Source organism: Argopecten irradians, chromosome 4 (genome assembly GCF_041381155.1).
Source record: "Argopecten irradians isolate NY chromosome 4, Ai_NY, whole genome shotgun sequence".
NCBI classification, from domain to species: domain Eukaryota; kingdom Metazoa; phylum Mollusca; class Bivalvia; order Pectinida; family Pectinidae; genus Argopecten; species Argopecten irradians.
Window position 1 is genome coordinate 42,594,429 of NC_091137.1, and position 27,731 is coordinate 42,622,159.

At 33.8% G+C, this 27,731-nt stretch overlaps 1 protein-coding gene across 2 annotated transcripts; it reads right to left on the bottom strand.

Annotated features, from left to right (window-relative positions):
• Positions 1–911: 911 nt before the first annotated feature.
• Positions 912–27,611, bottom strand: LOC138321730 (rab GTPase-activating protein 1-like). 2 transcript variants are annotated; one of them, XM_069265639.1, is made up of 10 exons: positions 27,460–27,611; positions 25,839–26,148; positions 25,174–25,378; positions 23,639–23,656; positions 19,711–19,894; positions 18,221–18,480; positions 17,665–17,731; positions 16,964–17,066; positions 16,184–16,350; positions 912–1,272 (listed from the first exon to the last, which is right to left on the bottom strand). In XM_069265639.1, exons 2-10 carry the CDS (start codon positions 26,104–26,106, stop codon positions 1,069–1,071), a joined length of 1,476 nt encoding a protein of 491 aa, XP_069121740.1. In that variant the 5' UTR covers positions 26,107–26,148; positions 27,460–27,611; the 3' UTR covers positions 912–1,068. The 2 variants fall into 2 exon arrangements, with proteins under 2 accessions (XP_069121740.1, XP_069121742.1); XM_069265641.1 differs by lacking the exon at positions 23,639–23,656 and having other exon boundaries at positions 914–1,272.
• Positions 27,612–27,731: the final 120 nt, after the last annotated feature.

The window sequence follows — 27,731 nt, forward strand, 5'->3', positions numbered from 1 at the left end:
AATGGCCGCCATTTTGGAATGGGGTGATTCTAATAAAGGAGCCGGATTTTGGTAAATTTTTTCAGGATATCACTAAAACAAAAGTTATTATTTTTTTCAGGGTGATTATTTCTCTAAAATATTGGTGTAAATTTTAGAAACAAATATTTGTATTTTTTCTTGCATAAATCAAAAGAAAATGAGTCCAGTATGTATTACAAAAAAAAAAAAAAAGAAAAAAAAAAACCCAAAACAAATAGACAAAATGTATAATTAAAAAAGGTAATAAATAGCATTGAAATAAAAGTATACAATGTATTTATTGGCATTTTTCATCTTCTAAATTTAATGTGAGCCTTAATTTAACATTTAAAAATCATACAAAATGAGCCACCAATGCAAGGCCTACGGTAATAATTAAAGTTAAATAATAATTTGTTAACAAAATATGTTTTTGTAATTATTTTGCATATTATTGATATTTATATATCTTATATTAGCTTATTAACACAGAATTGATGATTATTTCACCTTAATCAACACAGAATTAATTGATTTAGTTTACATTAATTAACACAGAATTAATTAATTATTTCATCTTAATTTACACAGAATTTATTAATTACCTTAATTAAATGCTTCTGTGAGGTAAAAAGGAGCATTGACTGTTATCACAGTCATAATTTAGGACTAAGAAAATCCTTTCTAGAAAATCTAATAGATGGCTCTCTCACCAAAAGGGACAAGATAATCAATATGTACTGACTACATATGTAGCACTACTGCACAATAGAAATAAGAATATAACATCTTATTGTGCATTCAATTTTCTATTAATGATAAGAACATTTATTGAAATTTAAAAATTAAAAGATGATTGTTTCAAAAATTGTCAATTTTATTATATTGACTGAAGTAATCTTTATTTTAAACATCGTTGCTCTGTACAGTTGTTTCTCAATGCACTGGTGTAATTGTATTTTGTTGCACTTGGTTATTGATTCAATACTGCACCAAGATGAAAGCCTCAAAGTTAATACGTCTACTTGAGACAGAACTATATCCTTTAGCTCACTATGATGGCAAATTCTACAGGTAACATGTATGTGATATACGTGAGGTACCTGATTCCTCGTCGGGTTCCTGTGGCGTCTGTATGTCGTCGGGAATCTGTCGGGAGGTGTTCAACCCCTGGAGACTCATACCCGCCTTCTTTCTCTCTATCTCTGTCTGACTTTGTACACCCACAACATCCAACATCTGGACATCGGCATCAGGACTCTCCAACTCCGACTGAAACATAAATAATCAACATGAGGACTCTTCAACTCCGACTGAAACATAACTTAACGGCATCAGGACTCTCCAACTCCGACTGAAACATAAATAATCAACATCAGGACTCTCCAACTCCGACTGAAACATAAATAATCAACATCAGGACTCTCCAACTCTGACTGAAACATAAATAATCAACATCAGGACTCTCCAACTACGACTGAAACATAAATAATCAACATCAGGACTCTCCAACTCCGACTGAAACATAAATAATCAACATCAGGACTCTTCAACTCCGACTGAAACATAAATAATCAACATCAGGACTCTCCAACTACGACTGAAACATAAATAATCGGCATCAGGACTCTTTAACTCCGACTGAAACATAAATATTCAACATCAGGACTCTCCAACTCCGACTGAAACATAAATAATCAACATCAGGACTCTCCAACTCCGACTGAAACATAAATAATCAACATCAGGACTCTTCAACTACGACTGAAACATAAATAATCAACATCAGGACTCTTTAACTGCGACTGAAACATAAATAATCAACATCAGGACTCTCCAACTATGACTGAAACATAAATAATCAACATCAGGACTCTCCAACTACGACTGAAACATAAATAATCAACATCAGGACTCTCCAACTACGACTGAAACATAAATAATCAACATCAGGACTCTCCAACTACGACTGAAACATAAATAATCAACATCAGGACTCTCCAACTCCGACTGAAACATAAATAATCAACATCAGGACTCTCCAACTCTGACTGAAACATAAATAATCAACATCAGGACTCTCCAACTCTGACTGAAACATAAATAATCAACATCAGGACTCTCCAACTCTGACTGAAACATAAATAATCAACATCAGGACTCTCCAACTACGACTGAAACATAAATAATCAACATCAGGACTCTCCAACTACGACTGAAACATAAATAATCAACATCAGGACTCTTTAACTCCGACTGAAACATAAATATTCAACATCAGGACTCTCCAACTCCGACTGAAACATAAATATTCAACATCAGGACTCTCCAACTCCAACTGAAACATAAATATTCAACATCAGGACTCTCCAACTACGACTGAAACATAAATAATCAACATCAGGACTCTTTAACTCTGACTGAAACAAAAATAATCAACATCAGGACTCTTTAACTCTGACTGAAACATAAATAATCAACATCAGGACTCTCCAACTCCAACTGAAACATAAATAATCAACATCAGGACTCTTCAACTCCGACTGAAACATAAATAATCGGCATCAGGACTCTCCAACTCCGACTGAAACATAAATATTCAACATCAGGACTCTCCAACTACGACCTGAAACATAAATAATCAACATCAGGACTCTCCAACTCCGACTGAAACATAAATAATCAACATCAGGACTCTCCAACTCCGACTGAAACATTAATAATCAACATCAGGACTCTCCAACTACGACTGAAACATAAATAATCGGCATCAGGACTCTCCAACTCCGACTGAAACATAAATAATCAACATCAGGACTCTCCAACTACGACTGAAACATAAATAATCAACATCAGGACTCTCCAACTCCGACTGAAACATAAATAATCAACATCAGGACTCTTTAACTACGACTGAAACATAAATAATCAACATCAGGACTCTCCAACTCTGACTGAAACATAAATAATCAACATCAGGACTCTCCAACTCTGACTGAAACATAAATAATCAACATCAGGACTCTCCAACTACGACTGAAACATAAACATGGACATATTCATTCAGATCCCCCGCCAATGGAGATATCAAAGCTGAAGTAAGTTTGATTGTGGAGACTTATGTGTATGAAAAAAACACTGGAAAAAGTGCAAAAAATGAAAACCTTAAAATAGCAAAAGGCACTACTAGACCATATGAACAATATGTCTATGAAGTTTCATGGAAATATCTCTGCTGGTTTTAGAGTTGTGCTCCGGAAACGATTCTTACACAAAAATCTGCCATTTTCAGCAATGTTTCCATGGTTACAGAAAAAAGTACAAAAAGTGAAAACCTTAAAATAGCAACAGGCACTACTAGACCATAAGACCAATGTGTTTATGAAGTTTCGTGGAAATATCTCTTCTGGTTTTAGAGTTATGCTCCGGAAACAAACCTGCTACAAAAATATGATATTTTCAGCAATGTTTCCATGGTTACAGAAAAAAGTACAAAAAGTGAAAACCTTAAAATAGCAAAAGGCACTACTAGACCATAAGACCAATGTGTGTATGAAGTTTCGTGGAAATATCTCTTCTGGTTTTAGAGTTATGCTCCGGAAACCATTCGTACGGACGGACGGAACCCATTTGTATACCCCCGCCAACTTCGTTGGGCGGGGGATAATAATCAACATCAGGACTCTCCAACTCCGACTGAAACATAAGTAATCAACATCAGGACTCTCCAACTCCAACTGAAACATAAATATTCAACATCAGGACTCTTTAACTCCGACTATAATATAAAACATGGCAGCAGGATTCTCCAACTGCGACAATAATATGCACGAGATCCCAGAGGAATCTTGGCCCCCACCAAAGATTAACCATGTCTATGTCTGACAATCAAAGAGGAATTAAAATTTGACAATCAGTATCAATATTCAAGATATCTGCCTGTCGGCCATATTGAAGACTGATTGATCCCAAAATGCAATATGCATAACTATAGGGCCCTAGGGAAACCTACATATGAAATTTAAGATAGATCCCTTCAGTACTTTCTGAGTGGTTTATTTGGTTTTATTAGTTTAACGTCCTATTAACAGCCAGGGTCATGCAAGGATGTGCCAGGTTTGTTGGTGGAGGAAAGCAGGAGTACCCAGAGGAAAACCACCGACCAGCAGTCAGTACCTGGCAACTGCCCCCCATGGGATTCGAGATTCAAGGTTGAGGGCTTTTGGTAATATGTCGGGACATCATAACCACTCAGCCACCATGGCCCCAAAAGTACTTTCTTAATCCAAGATGGCGTCCTTCGGCCATCTTGTTGACCAATTGGTCCCAAAATGCAATATGCACTACTAGGGCCCTAGAGAGACCTACATAAAAAATTTGATAAAGATCCCTTCTACAGTCTCTAAGAAATAGTGGTAACAAGAATTGTTGACGGACGGACCACGGACGAAAGGTGATTGGATTAGCCCACCATCTGATGATGGAGGGCTAAAAACATGGCATCAGGACTCTCTAACTCCCACGATAATATAAAACATTATCGAAATGAGGACTTTCTAACTCTGACTATAATAAAAAAGACTTTCTTACTCCAACTTATAGATATTCCTTCTTGTCACTAAACCCAATGGTTTCAATATCTATTCTATAAATCAACAGATATATAAAAATAAGCTATGAATGACAGTGACAACAAATCAGTAATACTTAATGAAGGGCAATCCAAACAGTGGATATGGATACATATGGGGGCATTCGTGTTTTTAAGGGAATTGTGCCATGATTGAGTGTGTATCTTTCTACTCCATTGCTGTATAGTTGAGTCTGTATCTTTCTACTGCTGTATAGTTGAGTCTGTATCTTTCTACTACTATAATAGTGCTGTATAGTTGAGTCTGTATCTTTCTACTGCTGTATAGTTGAGTCTGTATCTTTCTACTATAACTGCTGTATAGTTGAGTCTGTATCTTTCTACTGCTGTACAGGTGATTCTGTATCTTTCTACTGCTGTATAGTTGAGTCTGTATCTTTCTACTAATAGTACTATATAGTTGAGTCTGTATCTTTCTACCGCTGTATAGTTGAGTCTGTATCTTTCTACTGCTGTACAGGTGATTCTGTATCGTTCTACTGCTGTATAGTTGAGTCTGTATCTTTCTACTAATAGTACTATATAGTTGAGTCTGTATCTTTCTACTATTACTGCTGTATAGTTGAGTCTGTATAGTTGAGTCTGTATCTTTCTACTATAACTGCTGTATAGTTGAGTCTGTATCTTTCTACTGATGTATATTTGAGTCTGTATCTTTCTACTGCTGTATAATTGAGTCTGTATCTTTCTACTGCTGTAAAGCACAATCTCACTGAATCACACATTGTCATTTCTATTTTGACAAACAACAAAATTTTTCTGTTACATTAACCTAATATTTGTTATAACACCGTCACTGATACTCACAACATCTATATGTTCATTAGTGCAAATATTAAATATATAGGGAAACAGGGAATATGTATTTAATCATGAAAAGTTGAATCTGATGCAAACACACACCCAGATAATACACTACATTATTAATCAAGCTATAACATGGTTAAAAAAGCAAGGATTTGAATTGATGGATATAGGTTTGCAAATAAAACAGCATCTACAGCAAGATAGAGCTTTAAAATTTAACATTTCTTCTACATCGATAGACAATTCCCTTTGGAGCAAAACCTTTAATTTAAGATTTTCGTCAGATCTTTGTAGACTATAGACATGCCTTTCAGTATCACCAAAGTCAGCATCAAGTTGTGATTTATATCACTCCAGAACTTTGCTCTCTTCACCAAAAACCACACCGACTGCATCAATAATATTGATCTCGATGTTATTTACGGAACCAGACATAGCAGCACAAATATGAATGGCACCAGAATACCCTATGCATAACATGTAGAATGCATACAATCAGTTGACTAGCATTCACACTTAACCCATATACCAAATACAGAGGTACTGAGCACATATGATCAGAGGAAGCACATTTACACAAACATATACCAAATACGTATAAAAAGGTTAATTTTATCTCATGACAAGACAAAGCATACAAGAGCATCAAACAAATAAATATTTTACATAAACAAACAAATATATCATACAAACAAACAAATACTTCAAACAATCAAATATCTCAAACAAACAAACATCTCACATAAACAATTATATATACAAATGTATATAACAAAATCACAACAAATATATCTAAACTATCACCACGAAATATTCCCTACAAACATTTTGAGAAATATCTCATACAAACGAATAAGTGTGTTCCATACAAACCAAATCCAATAAAACATTCCACAAAATGTGTACCTCACAAATCAGCATCATATGACATTAGCATTGACTCACAATATCATCACAAAAGCACATATATCTTATGAAACCCTCACACAGCTGAACAAAACCTATTACTCGCCGATACAGAGCCTGTGGTATTATACATTGTGATACATGTAGTATTGATTCCCGATGTAATTTTCAACTCTCCGCACATCAACATGACAGATTCATTATAATCTTGTAATTAGACAGAATACTGTACAAGTATGTGCCTGTAATGTTCTTTCAAATAGCTATACAATTCTCTTCTATTCCCTAACATATACCTGCATGCAGCTTTGATTTCCCATCTCATTCCGCGTCTTTTGAAAGTCCAATATAATCAAACTTGGAGATCTAGTAAGACCTAGACAGCAGAAGTCTAATGCTGATTTCATGAAAACGTCGACGAGAGACTGGTCAATATGTTCTACTGGTAAATGTCTTGGTAGTATGTGTCTCCACACACATGGAAGGTTGAGACATAAATGGTGCCCTCATCATTTCATCACAAACGTAACTTACAAAATACTGCCTTGTCATCAACAAGATCTACTATATAGTTGTGAGACATTTTCCTTTTAAGAGTAGGGTGAAGCATTATGTGAGGCTATCACTTGTGAATACTTGTGCCAGGAGTGGCTGTTGCTCTAATCTATTCTATGCTGGTGTTTTGTCCGTATACAGTTAATTGTAATATATCTACTTTGCATCACGACAAGCTCCAGTATTAAGTGCGTTCAAGTATAGAATTAAAAATTAAAGCACTTCTATGAAGTTCAATACACATGATCCTTAATACTGACTTAAAAATTAATTTTCTATGTATTTTTGTCAAATTTATGGCATAATTATTATTTATATAATTTCATCAATATAAAATGTAAGACATCTGGAATGTTTGTAAGGGATTCATGCTACTGTATACAGTCAAACTTGTCTATATAGACCATCCAAGGTCAAGGTACAAAGGGAAAATGTTTTAACAGCCAGGTGGTCTTTTAATTTACAGGTTGAATTTAGTTGAATAGGTTATTTTGGATCCTAGATAAGTTATCTTAATGAGCAGGTGGTCTTTATACAGAGGGGTTTGCTAAGACAGGTTTTACTGTATAACAAAAAGGGAAAGAACAGGACACAACCGGACAGTAGGGATGGGATTAACATGGGAAATGGGAAATAGTAATGGGAGAAGGGAAACACTATGACCACCTCGTCTCCCAGCTGCCGTTTTCATGGCAGCGGCACATTAAAACACAAGAGACTGCCTCCAGTATGTAATATCATTACAGGTGATGACAAATATATTTATATCCTCTCAAAGCTTATGTCATGTCTAAGAAAGGACATCAAAACTAAATGATAATAATGATAAATCAATTCTAATTCATTTGAATATGATAGTGAAATTCAACTTATATATATCAGGTTCCAGATTACCATGCAGTCAGTAAATACAAATAAACTTTCATAATTGTTTTCCCACCCTTCTTCAGGCATGTATCAGCTATTTATGAACTAGTATGTCCCTTTTAAACAAAAAATTCTCACATTACATGCATGGACAAGTGTCTCTGGCCCTAAGTCTAAATACCATACATATCAGATTGAACAGGTACTTTTCTCGACATGTTTAGTCAACTGCAAATGCCTTCGGCATTCTCTAATTTACAACCACTTGAAAATAAAACTGAACTAAATCAATAATGGAATTACAAAATTCACTTAATTTTAAATCTAAATTTATCTCGAATAACATCAGTCAAATTTCATAACAGAGTTTAACTAATGCCTTATGGTTTGAAGATTTCATTTTTATTGATTGCAACACACATTATGATATGCACAGATATCGCAGCAAAATAAAAACACCATATTTGAACATGGGATCACAAAACAAATATGATTTTAATCATAACATTTTGATATCACAATTTGTAACAGTGGAAAATTTGTACACCTGTACATATGATCATCTTTGTATAATGCCCACCTGCATATATTGACCACCTGTGCATAATGACCATGTCTGTATATTGACCACCTGTGCATAATGACCATGCATGTCTGTATATTGATCATCTGTGCATAATGACCATCTGTGTATTGACCACCTGTGCATAATTGACCATCTCTGTATATTGAAAATCTGTGCATAATGACCATCTCTGTATATTGACCATCTGTGCATAATGACCATCTGTGTATTGACCACCTGTGCATAATGACCACCTCTGTAAAGTGAACATATCTGTATAAAGACCACCTGCTAATAATTTATCATTTTGAAGGTTCCAGTTTCAACATAATTTGACATTATTATGTTCAACACTAATTGGCTATTGAGTGGTCTGACTCTGGCCTCGATTTCTCGAAAAAAAGTGCAGACTTAAGTCAAAACTTAAGTTTTTCTCCTTATGTAACTTAAATGACAATTTATGACTTAAGTCAGTTTTTCACTTAAGTTTGTTTCAAGAAATCAGGGCATGGTTTGATTGTATGTATTATTGTAAAATATAGCGTAGAGTCTATATATAACAAGTAATTAATTATAGTAACAAATTGGTACACAGTCCAATAGAAGTCAATATGTTTGAATTTGCAGATAATAGTTTTCAATAGATTGTGGAGGAAATGTTCAGTTTAGTTCAACATTTATGGGGACCATAAAGCCGTCTGTGGTATCAGGTCACATACAATTATACATGTTGTCTAGTGTGTATAACATTTTATCAAGATCTGAGTGACATCAAATAAGGATGACTGAACCATGACAAGCAATTTATATAATTAGCTCTGAGGTTATTTTGATTGAACCATTAGCTCCATTCATCAACCAATCAAAAGAAGTGTTTCAATGTTTCAATAGAATGCTGCATGAGACATAATATCAAAATGAAGTCAGACCTAATGAAATAATTTATTTGATCATGTATGTATTTTCTGTCTTTGTTTTTTTTTAATGTGTTTTGAATACTTAAGCAACTTCAAACTCAAACTTTATTAGTCTCTTTACAAAATATTTTGCTTCATCTACATATCATTGATAATTCAAATTATTTCAAGTTAATATGATTATGCTTCACAAATGACAGGAAGGTCTTCCCTTGAAATCATTAGAGCTTTAATATTTTACCTTTTTTAACTACACATAAAGTGCTAGAAGTTATGCTCAACATCATCACAGGATCTTTGAGCATGGTAGTTCAATATATATCTCATGTTTAATGTTGATTTTTCCTGCTCTTCCTTTCGACAAAAACAATTTTGGACAAAACTTTTTTTTTTGGCAAAATACACTAATATGAGCAATACTTCATAGCAAACAAGGGGAACAACTCTGTAAGCCTTCTGTCTTTTTAAATCTGTTTTCTTTCAGTTAATTAACCTAATGACCTTGGTCTGTAACAATATCCTTCTAACCTCTATACCACCAGTACATCGGCTGTAATCTGTTACACAGTATGGTTAATGAAATCAGAAATGACTTTTCATGGTCATTGTTTGCTTAAAATATTTCTAATGGTTCAGAAATGATGTAATACATTATCTCACACTTTCTGAATCTTATATCTTTTCAAGCCTGAACTTTCTGTACAGTAGACCTTGTTGATTTAAACACTTGCATATCCAGCTCAAAGCCGCCGAATTGCAAATATTCCGACTACTGGATTCTTATGATAATCAAATCAGTTCCCAGTCTGGATTATATTGTCATCAATCATTATCATGAGTCAACTGTTTTTTGCTCCTGACAACTTCATTTTTGAAACATTATCTCTTCAACTGCTAAAATATCTTACTCAAAAATTTACAAAATTAAAAAAAATCCATCCTATATTATTTTTAAAAACACCTCATGTGATGGGGGTATTGTTGAAAAAAACTGCAGTTATTGCTATCACTGAATGTTCTCTAGCTGATATCACACATGGATGCATGTTGTAAATATACAAGTGCTAAAAATACAACATACTATCGGGCCAACACATACATTTTGACAGCCAATTACACCCAGAGCACATTCTTCCCTTGACACTTTATCAGTAACAACATATAACTGTATCCTTACAAACTGATGTGTATCTAGTCGATCAGATATATTTAGTAACTTACTAGTATACAAGGTACTGTGACACTATCTATAGACAAGTGCATCCTTCAGAGAATGAGGAAGGTGACTGTGTCAAGTTAATTAGCTTGTAGTTATTAATCTGTGGACTTAATTACTGTATAAGTTAATCCTCTGATAGGAATATTTATTTTGATCAAGTCTATCAACCTGTACAAATATCCCCTAGAAATCAATGCCCCTTTAAGGATCCTCGCAGTCGTGTTAATTCTTTCGATATCAATAAATAATAATTAGTGAATATTCTCTGAAATGTACATATTCTAGGTCCTCCAATATATACCAGGTAATTTAGCAACTTGTCCTCTCTATTAATTAAAGTAAATTCATTAGAAAATGCCTGTTGATCCAGGAAAGGAATGTGATAGAAAGCCGGATAAACCTATCAAATCTTACATAATGTAGTTCAGCATAAATCCTCTAACCCAAACTCTAATTCCTCTAACTTACATTTTTATACAATGTTACCATAACAATTGAAATTCACTTTCATAAAAGGTTAATATGCTGTAAAACACATTGACATGCATGGTTTGCCATAGTTTGAAATACTTTATTTACTGTCAATGCTTAGTTACCTAGCCTACTGTTGTCTCAAATACCTGTTTTCCTCAATCTATTAACCGGGACACCTACTTTTCTGGTTTTCTACAGTATATATATTTACAATCAAGTACTTAGTAGGTAAATCATGATCAATTTACCTTCAAATCCTCATTGACTTATAAATTAGTGAGTATCCTCCAGATGATGAATGTAAATCCTCACAAAAATAAGTATTTATCCTCTACACACTGTGCAACATATCCTCAAGAATGTGGATAAAAATGGTGAAGTGAAGTCAGATATCAAGCCTTACTCTGAGCTGGTCCCCCACTATCTATAATGACCAGATGATAACAGACCTAGTACATGCTGGCCATGTATTTTACATCAGCTGACCTGCCTATTGTTTCCTGTATTTATATCTGTTACAGGAAGTTTACAGGCTTTTCAGACAGGTGCCTGCCCCTCCTTTTATCTTGGGACAATTAGGGTGAGGCCAGGCTAGTCTATCATTTCCTGATTTCTCCGTCACTGACAACAATACCACAATGACCTGTACATCAACCTAACCTAATGTGTCTTCTAAAGTTTTAAATGAGGTATACCTATAAAGTCATCATGGCAATGTACATGTGTATACATGGAATTGAAGAAAACAGTGATACATTATGTACAGTGTACAGATAGATCTCCAACATTCCTAAAACTATTCCTTAAATTCTTAAGTTAAAACTACTGGTATTCCTTAAAATCTAAATTTAAAACTAATTTTTAAAATTCAGTTATTAATTTCTATGACCTGTGAACTAGCTGGCACTCTGGCAAAGTTTTTGACATCAGCCAAAACAACATAGTATACATGAACAGATGAAATGAAAACCTGCAGTTATCAGCTGTTTTGTAACATCTCTGTGATCACCAGTTACAAAATTGTTTCATTAGAGATAGGACACAACTTATGATCACTGATAACTCAGCTGGGCCTGAAGTACCAGAATTCATTAATCATAATTATAATGACTAAATTGACGAGTCATCACGTCATTTTACAGACTAAATGGCACCATTTCTGAACATTTGAATGTTTAATTTAACCTGTCATCACAATTGTAAATACATGTATTGTAAAACCTGTCTAATTATAGCCACCACCTCTGTAGAAAGAACACCCGCTTAATAAGAAAAAGTTCAATACAATTTGACCTGTGTATAAAGACCATATTGGCTATATAGAGACAATTGTTTCTTTGTCTCTGCGGTAGTTTTTATAGACAGGTTTGTCTGTATGAGATTCTTTTGCCTATAATGTCATAATATATGGATAATCCCTTTTGTAAATATAAATAATATGTATTATTATTTTATACACCTGAAGCTAAAGAACATCTGCACACAACAATCCAGATATTTTCTGAAAACAATAGTCTTATAATTATATAACATCATACACTTCTAGGCCCTACACCACATTCTTTAATCTTTCTGTCTCCTCCATGCAGCTCGTTCATTTGTAACACACTTACCCCACAACAAGGAACATATGTCATACTTGATAAACATTATAAACAGGTTGTTGGCTGCCGAGTCAATAACAACAATATGTAGGTGTATTACCCTTCCTTCGTCAGTAGGGTTATACTGACGGCTTGGAGACCTAAGGTCTGTTACGTTAACATCATATATATACACCTTGTCTGTATGTCCATCAGCTGGCGTCTCTCATACAACAATTAGTATTTCTTCAACATCTCCAACATGATACACAAAGGGCATCACATACACTATATATACACACTTCGCATTGTCTGTCCAACAGGTAACTCATACAGCAATTAATACAGTTATTTCCCAAACATCTCCAACATAATACACAAAGGGCATTACATACACTATATATACAAACTTCGCATTGTCTGTCCAACAGGTAACTCATACAGCAATTAATACAGTTATTTCCCCAACATCTCCAACATAATACACAAAGGGCATTACATACACTATATATACACACTTCGCATTGTCTGTCCAACAGGTAACTCATACAGCAATTAATACAGTTATTTCCCCAACATCTCCAACATAATACACAAAGGGCATTACATACACTATATATACACACTTCGCATTGTCTGTCCAACAGGTAACTCATACAGCAATTAATACAGTTATTTCCCCAACATCTCCAACAAATATATACTGTCTATCCACAGGTATCACATACATAAATCAATATTTCTCCAACATATACCAAAAGCATCACATATACCCCTTGCATTGCCTGCTCAACAGGTATTTCATAGAGCAATTCATATTTTTCCAACTTCAAAAACAATGATCACCTGACTGCAATTTCCAGGAAACTGTATCCATATATTGTGATGAAAAGGCAGATCTTGACCGACTTTAGAAATGCATTGCTAGTGTTATGGCAATGAGATTAAATTTCCTTTTCCAACCATGAGATGGAAATTATTGAAGCTATCAATTATTACTGTCATGTAGAGACAGATCGATACCGGTATCTAAAACAAAGTGAGACTTTCCTACACACAGAGAAAGTCTTACCTAATGAAAGGCTTTAAACTTCTGCACATATTTAAACTCTTCCATGGACACAATTTTGGCTTTCAAGAAAGTTTTACACAGAGAAACAGAACAGTTTTGGTCTTAAACAAAGAAAGCTTTACACAGGGAGATAAGACATGTTTGATCTGAAAGACAGTCTTACATATATAGACTCAGTACACCAACTTTTTTTCGAGTCTACTAAATTTTGCAATGTCTATTCAAAAGAAGTTCACTGAAATTTACATATGTGGGTTAAGAAGGGTTAAGAATGGAATTTCCTATCAATATAAACACTGCAGATATTAATTTGCGGAGATAAAACTTTCATGAAATTCCTTAGATCGCAAAATTTGCACAAGTAAATCGCAAGCAAAAGCAAACAGCATTACTACTTAGTCTTTAAGAGAGAAAGACTGATCTTTGCCACTTGTCTCCCACGCTGTGAAAGGTGAAGTAGCCAATATGTCACCACAGCAATATTAATGCCATCAATAACACCACCAGGCTTCCTTACATCTAACCATTAATTAATTAAGAGGATAAAACAAGGACACTCGCCTGCTATACAAAATCTTTAAACAGATCAATTACACTGTACTAGCTGGTGTGAAATGGTTAATCAATGATTCCCAGGTGTTCTGTGGCTTAACCTTCCAGGAGGTCTTGTGGCTAAAGGTTAAACTCATTCACCCCTGTAGATACGTTTGAGCTCTTCTAATTCAAACTTTGGATTAGTTCATTATGAACTTTCAGTGGTGAATGATCATGAGTTATGGGTTTATCTGTTCAACATCAGACTAAACAACAAGGGTCAGATAAGGACATGACATGTTTACAGTCAGTAACAAACAACTGTGCATGGCAATTGCAATAACCCATTGAGAATTATTTGATGTTACAACCAATAGAACAGTTGGATGGTCAATCGTAGAATGTTGGGACACCTCAAACACTCTGCCACCAAGCTAAGACCCATGTCAACTAAATGGATACATATCTATATAACAGGATAGATGAAAATGTTGAGCCCAGAACAGGATTCAAACCTGGTACCTATAGATCTGAACACAAGACATATCGAATGTTCAACTGACTGAGCTACCTGATCATCGATTATCAACCAAGTTCAATCCTGCTACACTCCTCCCTCCTTTTTCAAAGTCTTTGCCCTCGAAGACATATATAAAAGACCCTTATATCTTAACCGTGGGTGTTTTAATTGGGTGCCAAGTTTGTATCAGGACAACAGGAAATACTGTATACCAGTCAAACCAGGATTCAAACCTGGAACTTCCCAATACTGGTCACTAGCTGCATACTTTATCCACTGATCAGCTACGTGGTCTAATCTTGCTACACATGAAATGCAATAATGCTTGTGAGACAACATTGGTACTGTACAGTACAGTAAGCAGTAGCTTCTTGGTATCACAAGAAAACATAAATATGATACATCCACCTATATATTCACTACCAGAATCAGCTTGGCAAGTAACTTTTTATTTAACTTCAGAGATATACAAACTTTAATGCTTATGTAACACCTGATCAGTATATGAAAATTACTCAATAAAGTAAAATATATAGAAGACCTAATAAGGATTTCCCATACATATGTATTATTGGTGTTATTTACTTTGACCTCCATTTTTTTCACCCTGTATTATGAACTCAATACAATAATTCCCATATATCTGATCAATTATGAAGTATGATCAAATGTCATTAATCTAGAAAATGTCTTCAAAGACCAATACCCTAATTAAATCCGCAATTAGAAGCCATGCGTGACGCTTGGATCTAGAATATAAGACTCTTCCATGTGAAGGTATGAAAGGTATTTCTACCACTGGCGTCACAAAATCAGGTAAAATCCGAGGTTTTCTGAATGACTTGATTAATTCCTTAATACCCAGCATATAAAAAAGATTTTTTCTCAAATCACATCATTTACAAAAACTTATTGCTTAAAGTATTACGTTTTTTGTGTTCATCAAACATCATATTTATCTTTGATACAACACGAATTAAATTTCATTTTCAAATATTCTTAGTGCTTCTTAGTGTGGTCTTTGGGTACATTTGATATATAATCTGTTGTAAAGTTTCATGAATTTCACTATCTAACCAAATGTAATACATGTGTAAAACAAATATTTATTTCCATTTTTTGTATAGCGTTAACATTGGTTCAAATAGTTTTCTCAACAAATGTTCAGATGAGTGCGCATGCTGTAGCAACACAACCCCCTGCAGTATATTAGATTAGGATTTTACAATGACAAATTTTCAAAATAGAATATATATATTTATATATATACAAGGAAATAGAATATATATATTTATATATATACAAGGAAATAGATGAGTTTTATTTTACGTCTGGGCATGGGCTCAACTAATTTGCCCCTAATTAAAGTTCATAATGCACTGTTTCAAACTTAAGCATTTAAGGCATTTTAAATACTTCTCATGGGAATTGATTTAAATCATTGAGCTATTATTATAATAATTTCAGTTATTCCTATAACAACACAGAACAGAAATAAGAAATAATGTCCTACCGGTCTTAGTTTCACATGAAACTGCTCTTGGTGAGGTTTCCTCGTGAAGTACCAGAATCGCTCAGATTGGGGGAAAATCTTCGCCTTGGTTTCCATTGCGAATCTCACAGGTTCTTGTATTCCATGAATGACTAAGTCTACAGCAATGGTCAGGAACACCCGGGTATCTGTAAACAGAATATACAATATTGTTTACTTTCTTATTACACAGGAGTACAATGAACGTTAAATGTAACATAATTCTTGTTTTGTTTGTCTTATAAACCCGTTCAATCACTATAAAAACATTCATTCACTGCACATACAATTGTTTAAATGTTAATGTGTAACTGCACTTGGAATTAAAAGTTCATATACTAGATTAAACTTTTGTAACACAAAAAGACCATGTCAAATTCAAAGTATTTTGTTTGTCTGAGCAAAACATTTTATTGCATCTAAACTCAAATACTAACTTTAGGTAACTTGAAGTTTTAGATGGTAATGCCAACTTATCTAAACTCAAATACTAACTTAAGATAACTTGAAGTTTTAGATTGTTATGCCAATTTCATGTTAATGAAGTTTGACTGTAATTTAAAGATAAAATTATCTATGTACTGAACCACCTTTTCTTAAAATGACAATTTACCCATAGACTCCTGAAGACACATTTAGACTCTTCTAAATCAAAGACTAGACCAGTTCATTATGAAATTTCAGGGGTGAATGAGTGAAATAATAGCCTATTTTAGGAATCTTGTTTCTGTGTTGTATATTCCAAAAAAATCCACAACCTACCTTTGGGAGTTTCTGTGTTGAGTACAGCGAAGCATTTCTCCGTTGGGTCCCAGTTACCAGATATAGAATACGACTTCCCATCGCTGGAGTAGCCCATGGAATTCTGGAAATGGAGGTCAAATCAAGGTCAAAAACAAGTACACTGAAAATTTGGTCAAGATATCTTCAAAAACCTGAAAATTGCTGTCAGGTATTGCTTAGACAAATATTGCTCAAAGAGTCTATAGAACCAGCTAAATCAGTAAACAATGTAAATACAAAAGGCTTCCTTCATTGGAAGATGAAAGAGACAAAAAAAATGTCAAGTTTGAAAGGAGATGTGGCATGGTCATCAATGATCAACACAGTCCAGTTCTGCTACACTCTTACTTCCTTTTTCAAAATATTTGCCATCGAAGACGTACAAAATTTTTACACCACCACTGTGGGTGTATTGTTGAGCATCAATTTTGTCAAGGGAGACAATTTAACATCTTTATATTTCATCAATATTTGAGCCATAATAATACAGATATATGTAACATTTCAATCAGTTGCTTATCTCTATGTTTATAGAAACATTTCTATCAGTTGCTTATCTCCATGTTTATAGAGAGTTGTTTTAGTCAAGGTTAATGTAATCATTTTGTACACATAATTCCACCTACTAAATATTCAAATTAAAAGCCAATTAGCCAATTAATTAGCATTACTGTACCTACCATTTCAATCAGATGCATATCTCCGTGTTTGACGTTCCTCCCTGGTGATATCAGAAGGCCAAAACACCTGAAATAGGAATTCATTTCAAATTTTAGAGCAACTTATATAAGACTTCACATTTTGAGTACCATGACCATGGTTAGCTTAAATTCCTTACACAGCTGTATGACCATCAAAGACGTATGACCATGACAGACAAACTAGGAATGTCTAAGACATAAATGCCCTCGCCTCCATATAAAATAGGAACAGGACAGTATGAGATAAGATAGGATATGACTTGACACAATGGAGATGTGTCTCTCTTTCACAGCATAGCATACAATATTAGGAATCTCATTTAACTGTACATGTACATTAACACCTAATTCTGTATGCATAAAATTCTTACAAACACCAAACGGTGTAAAAAGAATCCATGCTTTATACAGTAGTGTGCGACAGTCCTACACATTTTGTTAACAATTTAGACATCTTTTTGCTATTCTAGTCTGTTGTCAGATTCATAAGAAATTACGTTTAAGATTCAAAACAAAATTTTTAACAAGACCATACCTTTCAATCTGTAGTTCTCTTGTCCCAGTCTGACTGACACTGATCATGATATTCTTCTCACTGTTACACCGTAGCTTAAACACATTCTTGTCCTTGGGACAATATGAATAGTTCCCCTTCCCATCATCCTCTTTGATCTCCAAGGAGACTGTGAAAATGGCCGTCTGCTCTGTTTCCGCAATGCTGTTACTGGACAGCAGTCGTGTATTCTTTGGTACTCTACGGAAGGTGGTGGCAAAAGAGTAGAGGATCTTTGCAACCTGAAACATGAAGCACAAAACTCCATATCATACAAACAATTGAGCAAAATCTCATTGGCTACTGACAATGATTTATATGACAAATTTCTTAAGAGTTTGGTGTGTCGCAAAGAAATAGTTATTTTCAACATTGGCCATTGACAATTAAAAACAATCCCAGAATGCTCTTTCTCTAAGATTGTTGTCCATGATATTCTGAGTGTGAGTAGCCTCAGAGAATTTGATCTATTGTATGGTAATGAAATGCCTGAATTTAGCATCAATGATCTTGACATTTGATCTAAAGATCTGGAAAAAAAACCCATGCAATTACTCCCTAAGAAAGGTTTCCATAAAATTTGAATTTGGTAAATCAATTGAGATCTTTTTAGTTTGTCGCACATAAAACCATTCCTTGCTTAAGATCACAACTAAAATAAGAATGAATTCTAGCAAGAAGTCCTTTAATAATACACATTTTGAATGAAACAATTTTTTAATACAAGAGCTGTTGGAGAACAGCAAAGCTCGCCTATTCAAAAGAAGTTGATGTTCAAGCATTTACTATTTAAACATGGAAATATGACAAATATGAAAAATGTAAATGAGAAACAGACTCAAAAACTCCCTAAAGGGCCCCAAATTGGTTGTATTATCATGTTCAGCATCCATACACATTAGGAAAATAAAATCATAAACATTTATGATGACTTATACTTAAACAATTGACAAAATAGAAACTTGCTCAAAAACTTTAACATGGAAATATGACAAATTAACAGACTCAAAAAAAACCTAAAGGGCCCCAAATTGGTTGTATTATCACGTTCAGCATCCATACACATTAGGAAAATAAAATCATAAACATTTATGATGACTTAAGCTTAAACAATAGACAAAATAGAAACTTGCTCAAAAACTTTAACATGGAAATATGACAAATTAACAGACTCAAAAAACCCCTAAAGGGCCCCAAAATGGTTTTATTATCACGTTCAGCATCCATACACATTAGGAAAATAAAATCATAAACATTTATGATGACTTAAGCTTAAACAATTGACGAAACAGAAACTTGCTCAAGAACTTTAACGTGAAATGGGACACCAACGCTGACGTCGACGCAGGGGTGACAACATTAGCTCCCCCTATTCTTCGAATAGGCGAGCTAAAAATTGGAGCTGCACATATAATAACATAAGATCAAATTAATAGTAGAAAAACAGATATACAGCAATCTAGAATACCTACCGCCTCTGCTAGCTCACACCGAAAGACATGACATTGGAATATGGCAGATTCTGCAGAATCGCCATGGCTACAGGTAAATGCAAAACACAGTCTTTCGTTGCTATCGGCTGGTCCTCTGGCACAGAACAGAATACGATGGATCTTGTAAGATGCTATGTCTGTGTTGGTAGTCGGATCAAGTATTCTGAAAAATATCAAAATTTCATATGCATATTACTTGGAGGTTCATATTGTTATAAAAATATCTCACATTGCTTCCAACTATTAACACTTCAATTAGTTAATAACAGGTCTTGTATGTAACAGGTATACATATTAATGCAAGCCTAACTTCTCTATAATTGATTTATCAGTCGCCATCAAGAGTTGGTTATTTGCATCATAATTAGCCTTTACACATTGATGTTCATTTTTTTTCTCACAAGTTATAGGGATCATTTTGGGTGAAAATGTGCATGGATCATTTTCAAGAATTTGTCAAATTTTTAAGGGGCAATAAAGAAAGAAATGTGAAGAAATTTTCCCAAACATAGGGGCCATTTCCAAAATTGAGAGCCCCCTCCAAAATGATCCCCGAAAAGGTCAGATTTAAAAGTAACAAAATAAACACAGGGACTTCGGAATACCAAAACAACTTGACCGAGACAAGTACAATTTACCTTTGATCCTAATCCCACATTCAAATGACTGTCACATCAATACCAAAAGGTGGGACTAATCGACAGTAAATGGTACTTCACCTACTTTGTTTTGGCACATCTGTATATCTTAAATCAATGTTTTCTAATTATTTATATATTATGTACAATAATGTTGTCTTTGGCCACCAAGACCCACTATCTTGGATAGGTCACTCCAGATAATGATGTCTTTATAAAAGTTTTAAAATGAAACTGCCAAATAATTTAAGCAGTATTCTTTTTATTCATAAAATAGCATGTACACAAAAATAGTATTTTTGATATTTTCAAATGCCAACATTGTCAGCTTGTACATGTAAATGACAAACATGTTAATAATTGAATGTTAACATGTATTAAATGACATGAAGATTTGATATACGACCACTCAACCATTGTGAAACAATTGAAATACAAGCATTTTATATGTTGGTGCTAACTATCTAATATGAACATAATACATGTAAATATCCATGAAACATTCCGAAAACATGCATGGTATGTCAAACACATCTCTGTTTAAAAAAGTTTTGGAAAATAATTCATCTTTGGTGTTAGAACTAAGAATAGATCTGGAGCAATGATTCTTATGAATATTTTTTCCTCTGATATCTTTCATTTGTAATTATAACTAATGTGACATACTCAGCTCATGCACCCCTGAAAATTCATAATGAATTGTTCTAGCCCTTTAATTGGAATAGTTGAATGTGTTCTCAGGGTTGAATGAGTGAATTGAATTCATAGTAGCAATATTTTCAGATAATGGCTAAACAGAGATATCTTTAATTAAAAAACTTCAACCACCAAAACCAAAACCATGATTCTAATAAACACCAAAAGAATAAACCCATGCAATGTAAAGTAAGAAGCAAGGTGAGACTAGGCAGCGACGACACATATACAAGGACACAGACTCTAGACAAATCATAACCGTACAGGTCACTCAAGGATATTTGGTGACCTTGAATTAAACCAAAAGGTTTGATAGAACAGTGAATAGCAGATGAATAAGACAGATCTGATTATTTGCATAGATTCTCAAATGAAACATAAGTTTAGTAAGGGTTTCAACTTGGTTTTCCATGAGGTCCTCCTCAGATAAAATGGGGTCTGCTTTTAATTATGTAATTGGAATGTGCTTTCAGAGAAATAGTCGAGCCGGAGAGTCGAGTGGATACGATGTAAAAGCAAATCCTGTTAGTATTATCTTATTTTATCAATAACACAGCAATGTTTTGTTCTGACTTTGTGTTTTATTAACAAATACATTGTTCTCCATAATTATACAGCTGGTATATAGCCTTCCCCTCCCCAGCACATCCCATTTCAACTTCTCTTATGTCAGTTTGTGCAACAGTACAACCTCTTTACAAATAATGCCAAATGTTGCAAATGCCATAATACAATCTTCTATTTCAAAGACAATTTCTGCCACAACTAAAATATGTCTTCCAATGTCAAGTTCTTATGGCACAGTTATATAGTAAATGTAATACATCTAATTCAAGATACCAAAAAGATGCTGATAATGTAAGATTTACTGTTGATTACCGGTAATGTCAAAATATCATGTTACAGCGTGAACTGAAATTTGGGACTACCCAAACGTAAAGTCAGTCGCCATTGAATTCTCAGGTCAAATGGAAATCAAGACATTGTGGTCATAACTTAACACTTTAATTAGCCTTAGATAATCAACTGTAGTAGGTGAGGCATTGTTTTTACAATCATCATTAGCTATTATCATATAGAAGGCTACTATAAACAGATCTAGAGCAGTACTTCAACATTCATAGATCGTCAGCCCCTCAGAATGGACAGATTTTTTCCCCGTAGAATTTCTAAACATCTCTATCAATGTAACTTGCGCATCACCAACTTCAGATTTTATTTTTACACAGAAAAAATGTGCATTTTACACAAGTTTTTATGGTAATTTTTGTGACGGAAGATGGGACTAATTAATGCTAAATTGTACTTAGGTAATCACTCATGTCATTTTGGCATCTTAAAATCCTTGTATTTTTGTCACAAAATTGTCATTATCCATTTTTTCAAAATTATCCAAAAATAAAAATACCATGAAGATCAAGTCTTTTGCTGACTTCTTTTTCAATTGTCATAAACACAGAAAGAATTACGTCTGTAGTTTGATAACACAGGGACTTTACATGTTCCTGATCACTGGAAAGTGTCAAGCCCTTGTGGTCTATATATAAAATATGATCAATTACAATCTTATAGCAGCCTCAAACAACTTCTTTTCCTATAACTGTACAGTTGTCATCACTACCATATATATATATGTGTGGACTTTATGACAAATACACACAATTTTAAAATGGTTGAAAAGCAGGATATTGCAGCAGGTACATAGTGCATAAAAGGTTAAGGCAGCAACTGAAGGATTCATTTCTCTAGATCTTTAAAAGGACAATATGATCTGTCATCAGATATAGGTCCCATATCTTAATGACAACACAGCCCAGGTTTTTATAAACTCGTCTCTAGGAAAGAAACTCATCTTTCCACATCTCCAGGAAAGAAATTATCTTACAGAAATAATTCTGTAATGTATGAACCTACTATCTCTGGACATGTATAAGATCCAGTTTAATAAGTTATACTGATCCCAGCAAAACTTTACCCCAAATATTCTTACTTGTCTAACTTAATAACACCTGGATATATATACCTTGTGACAACATTTTACCAACATCCAACCAACTACCTGATGATAAGGTTCTACTGATTATATATGGTCAAAACGTAAAATGTATTACATGAGTAAACATTTAAACTTTCATACATAATCTTTTTTCTTTTCCAAAAAACAAAACAAAACAAAAACCAAATAAATAATAATAAAAAAACAATTTCAACTAAATGAATAAATCAGGTAATTTGAAAAAAAAAAATTAAGAAGGTGCATTATTCTTTTAAAAAATAAATCAATAACTTTATAAATACACAAAATTAAGTATTTTCAACAAATCCCTATGGATTTGAGACGAAGATTAAAAATACCTGGTACTATATATATATTATATATTTGTTCCCAAAATGACTAATTAGAATACTGACAATAAAGCATACATGTATGTCAGACTAAAATCAAAATCAAATCAAACTTATAGAACCAAGCAAAATATCTATAAACTTTCAAACTTAAAATTGAAAAGAAAGATGGGTGTGAAAGAAGGAACTAAAAATAATACATAGAATTTTAGTATTCTGCTGCATACCTAACACATCCGTCAGGTCTGGAATTGAAAAGAAAATAGCAAAATCATATCCATAGAAGTCATATATAAAACACAGTGGTTAAGCAAACCTGCCCATGTACTTTGTTATATACCATGTTTTCTTCATCTAATAATATTTGCATATCACAGAGTTATCTGCCCTTGTTGATAGGTATTCATGTGTTTTGAGCATTACATTACATTCTTCAGAGAAAATGAAAAAAATGTTCAACCACAAACTCAGGATGTCACAATAAATACCTATCTGCAAGGGAAATTAACAATAAAATTATATGCATACACCACATGTATCTCAAAATTTTGTGTTTGTTTGTAAAGATTTGTACTGAGGCAGGGTGGTGACAATTTCTATATTGAGTACAAGTTTAATTTGTTTTGTGAATCTGGTTTTTTTTTTTATTTGATTGAAAGATGATTAATTTAGCAATGGTATATCTAAGTTTTAATTCAAAATGGTTTAAACTAATTTAGCAGTTTACTTGTTAATGATGATGGGTCTTTATTGAAGTAAATTAGGTCTTAGCTATTAAAAGAGACATAAATTAAACAAAAAAAAAACAGGTGAAAATGTCAAAATTTTGAGTCTTGTGCATATTGCATACTTGTTATTTTTCATTGATTCTGCGAGTGCACATCAACACTTTCTAACATCTTTAAATTAGTTCGAATTCAGTGCAGAATTTCCTAAGATATAACAATTTAGTGATGCTTAAACTTTACATGTGCATTCCGATTCCTGTACAAACAGAACTTCTGGATATTGATGAGTTGTAGAAAATTAACAAATCCATTGTGTACTGTGTTTGAACATGTCATGATAAGACCTGAAGTCAGAGTTACAACATAAGATCAAAACTTGAATTAAACAAAGTTAGTTAATTTCACAGTTCATGCAAATTACTTGCAACATAAAGACACTAGAGGCATCACTGCGACACACAAACTAATCAGTCAGTATATAACTAGTAGAGACTAATCTGGCTCACTGATTTAATAGCTTACATGATACCTGGGCCTATGATATATTCTGTATTTCCCTATAACAGAGTTATCTGCCCTTGTGGTTCTGTGTTGATTGTGACATCATCATGAGTTTGTAAGTGTCACAACATGTTTTTCAGAGAAAATGAAGTGAATTAATATTTCACTCACAAACTAATGACATAACAATGGATACCTACCCATAAGGTAGGTAACTCTGTGATGGGATATGATTTTGACCATCACTTTAGCTTAACAAAATTGTTGGATTATGAAATGACCGCTGGTCATTATATATCTGTACTGAAATATTTGAAAAGATAAAGAAAATATATGCACAGCCAAGATTATTCTCACACTAGTTACTGATGATGAATAAACAATTTCTTGAAAAAACTGAACTCTTCAAGAAGAAACAGTTTTCAACAAATTGTAGTTATATCATTCATATTCAAAGTTAATGTAAAACATTTGTAACAATCACATGTAAAGAGCAGGAACCTAAATTCTACGGTATATATATAGGGATGTACCTGACCACTCCGTGCGACGTACTCGGAACAGACAATACAATTGGAATGGCCATCTGTGACTGGTCATTCAAGATGGCCATATTGCGGTATATCTCGACTTCACTCCTCGGGGCATTGACCAGTGCACAGCCAAGGTAGGTAACTCCATTAAATACAGTTTCTCCTTGGAAAGGTGAGGCTGGCAGGGAAGTAGATCTCTCGCGTGCTAAAAATAAAATAATTCTTACAAGCCTGATCTTGTTTGAAACATGATGTCAATAAATGATTCAGCATATTTTCAATATAATTTCTCATAACAAAACTTTGAATGTCTATAATATCATTCATATTTTGGAAACTAGTCAGGTCCACTATTATATAGTCAACCTAACCGGTTTCATTTTTAATTGAAAGCTTCATTCTTTGACAATAATGAATCTACATGTGCATCGATCTTGAGTCCTGACTCCATGTACAATGCAGTCATTGAAATTTCCAAGTAAATTCTGGAAATGCATATTGCATGGATACCTTAAACACTGTTGGACCCACAGGTTTTGATGTATCAGAAAATGTAGATGAAGCATGAAAAATAGTAAATTAATGATTCCCATCATAGGTTGAATACAAAGTATAAGTCTTCAAGACAACCAAGCGTTGTTCTCTGTGTTATTTAGCAGGATTACCTGCGGGAGCACTGATGACGTCTGCCGACTGACTACTCGGAAGGACATGGTCACCTTTACTACCATCACCCAGCTGGTTATCTGCTGACAAAGATTCACTGGAAGTCAGAGTGGACGTCATCTGGTCCTGGGGATTGTCGACGGATATCTCCATGTTAAGGTCATTGATATCGCCTGTAATTTTCAGTTTGGGTTCCCCATTGACCACAACGTAGTCATCGCCAGTAGACGAGGATTCCAGTGAGCTGCGACTAACTGCGTCCTCCATGTCATGTCAACAAAAGGCTATTAAGGCTGGATCATTCTTACACTGTAAAAGTAAACAAGCACAAGTCTATGCATCAATCTTTGCACAGTAATTGATACCTCTAGATCTGCCAATTGTTTAAAACATTGATTGATAAGAGTTGCCAATCTTGCCTTTATATGTTTCTTTTTAAATGTCTTATAACATAATGTGCTAATTATAATAAATATAGAAGATTAATTAGTATAAAACAGCGTCTTCTATTACATGTATTAAGAGAGTTATAACTTTTAATGAAAGCATTGATTTTTCAGGGTATTTCGAGAAAAAAGCCTTTTAAACAAATTGAGAATTTTTTATCGCAAAAAGAACAGTTTTGGGAAAAAGTTAGAGGGGCGTGGCATTGGAAATGGGGCCATTTACCGACCCTGGTTATATAAGGAGAAAAATCACTGGAAGGTATATATATTTGGTAATAAATGGAAATTGATAATACTACACCCATTATCCGGGCATTGTATCTACATGTACGCACAGGCATGCAGGATATGATTTACTAGCTACTGTTTTAGCAGAAAAGATATCACCTTCTGACTGACTTTGGAAAAGTCAGTCAGAAAGTGATATATTTTCCGCTACAACAGTAGCTAATGATTTACCTGCCCTTGTAGGTTATAATTAATGTATATATCAAAATGTCACAAATCATTATATATGTATATATATATATATAATTAGTGAGTAAATTCCATTTTCACTAAAGAATGTGACTTTATGCTCACTAAAACATGATGTAACAATCAATACATGGATACCAGCAAGTGCAGATTTATAACTATGGATAATCATAATGTGCAAATGCTAAAAAAATAAGTTGTAAATTACCCATTTTAGTTGACATGTTTACAGTGCACTCAGTCATAAAGTATGCATAGAATTTTTAAATTTAGAAATGATCCACTGTTGTAGGCTGTATGGGGCCCATTTGATTGTTTATGTGTTGTGAGTGTGTATTTTTTTAAATACTTGCTACTGCAGTAATATCATGTACGAATCAAATCAATATATCCCGACCTCTATTTTTTAACATACATGTGTAATAATGCAATACCCTATTAACGCATTTACCACAAAATCGGTGTTCATAGAAGGTAGCTGTAAATGTTTTTGGCAAATATCAAAGAAAACGCTACTTATATTCCTCGTAACATAAAAGACCTTATACTGTCACACGGCTTCATGTGTTTACATTGGATGGTGACAGAACGATCAAGAATGAAGATTCTACAGCGCATGGTACATCAACTACGAAACTGATGTATTTCATTATGACAACAAATGGGTAGATCAGTTATACTGTTGCCGTGAGATTACCTGGACTTGATTATAAGCAATTGATATCCAAAAACAAACGTCGATTCCACTGTTCCTCATAATATTATTGAAGAAGATGGCGCTAAACGAAAACTTCCGCATGATGTCACCGATGACAACTTCGGGAATCTACGGTGATTTCCGGAAAAGTTCGTCCCAAAAGCAGACGATGCATTTGAAGAAATTGCTATAGATGAGCTCAAACTTATGATTTAACGTATGGAGACAAACTTTAAAATAAAATACATTGATGTTTTGGTTAACCACATCTA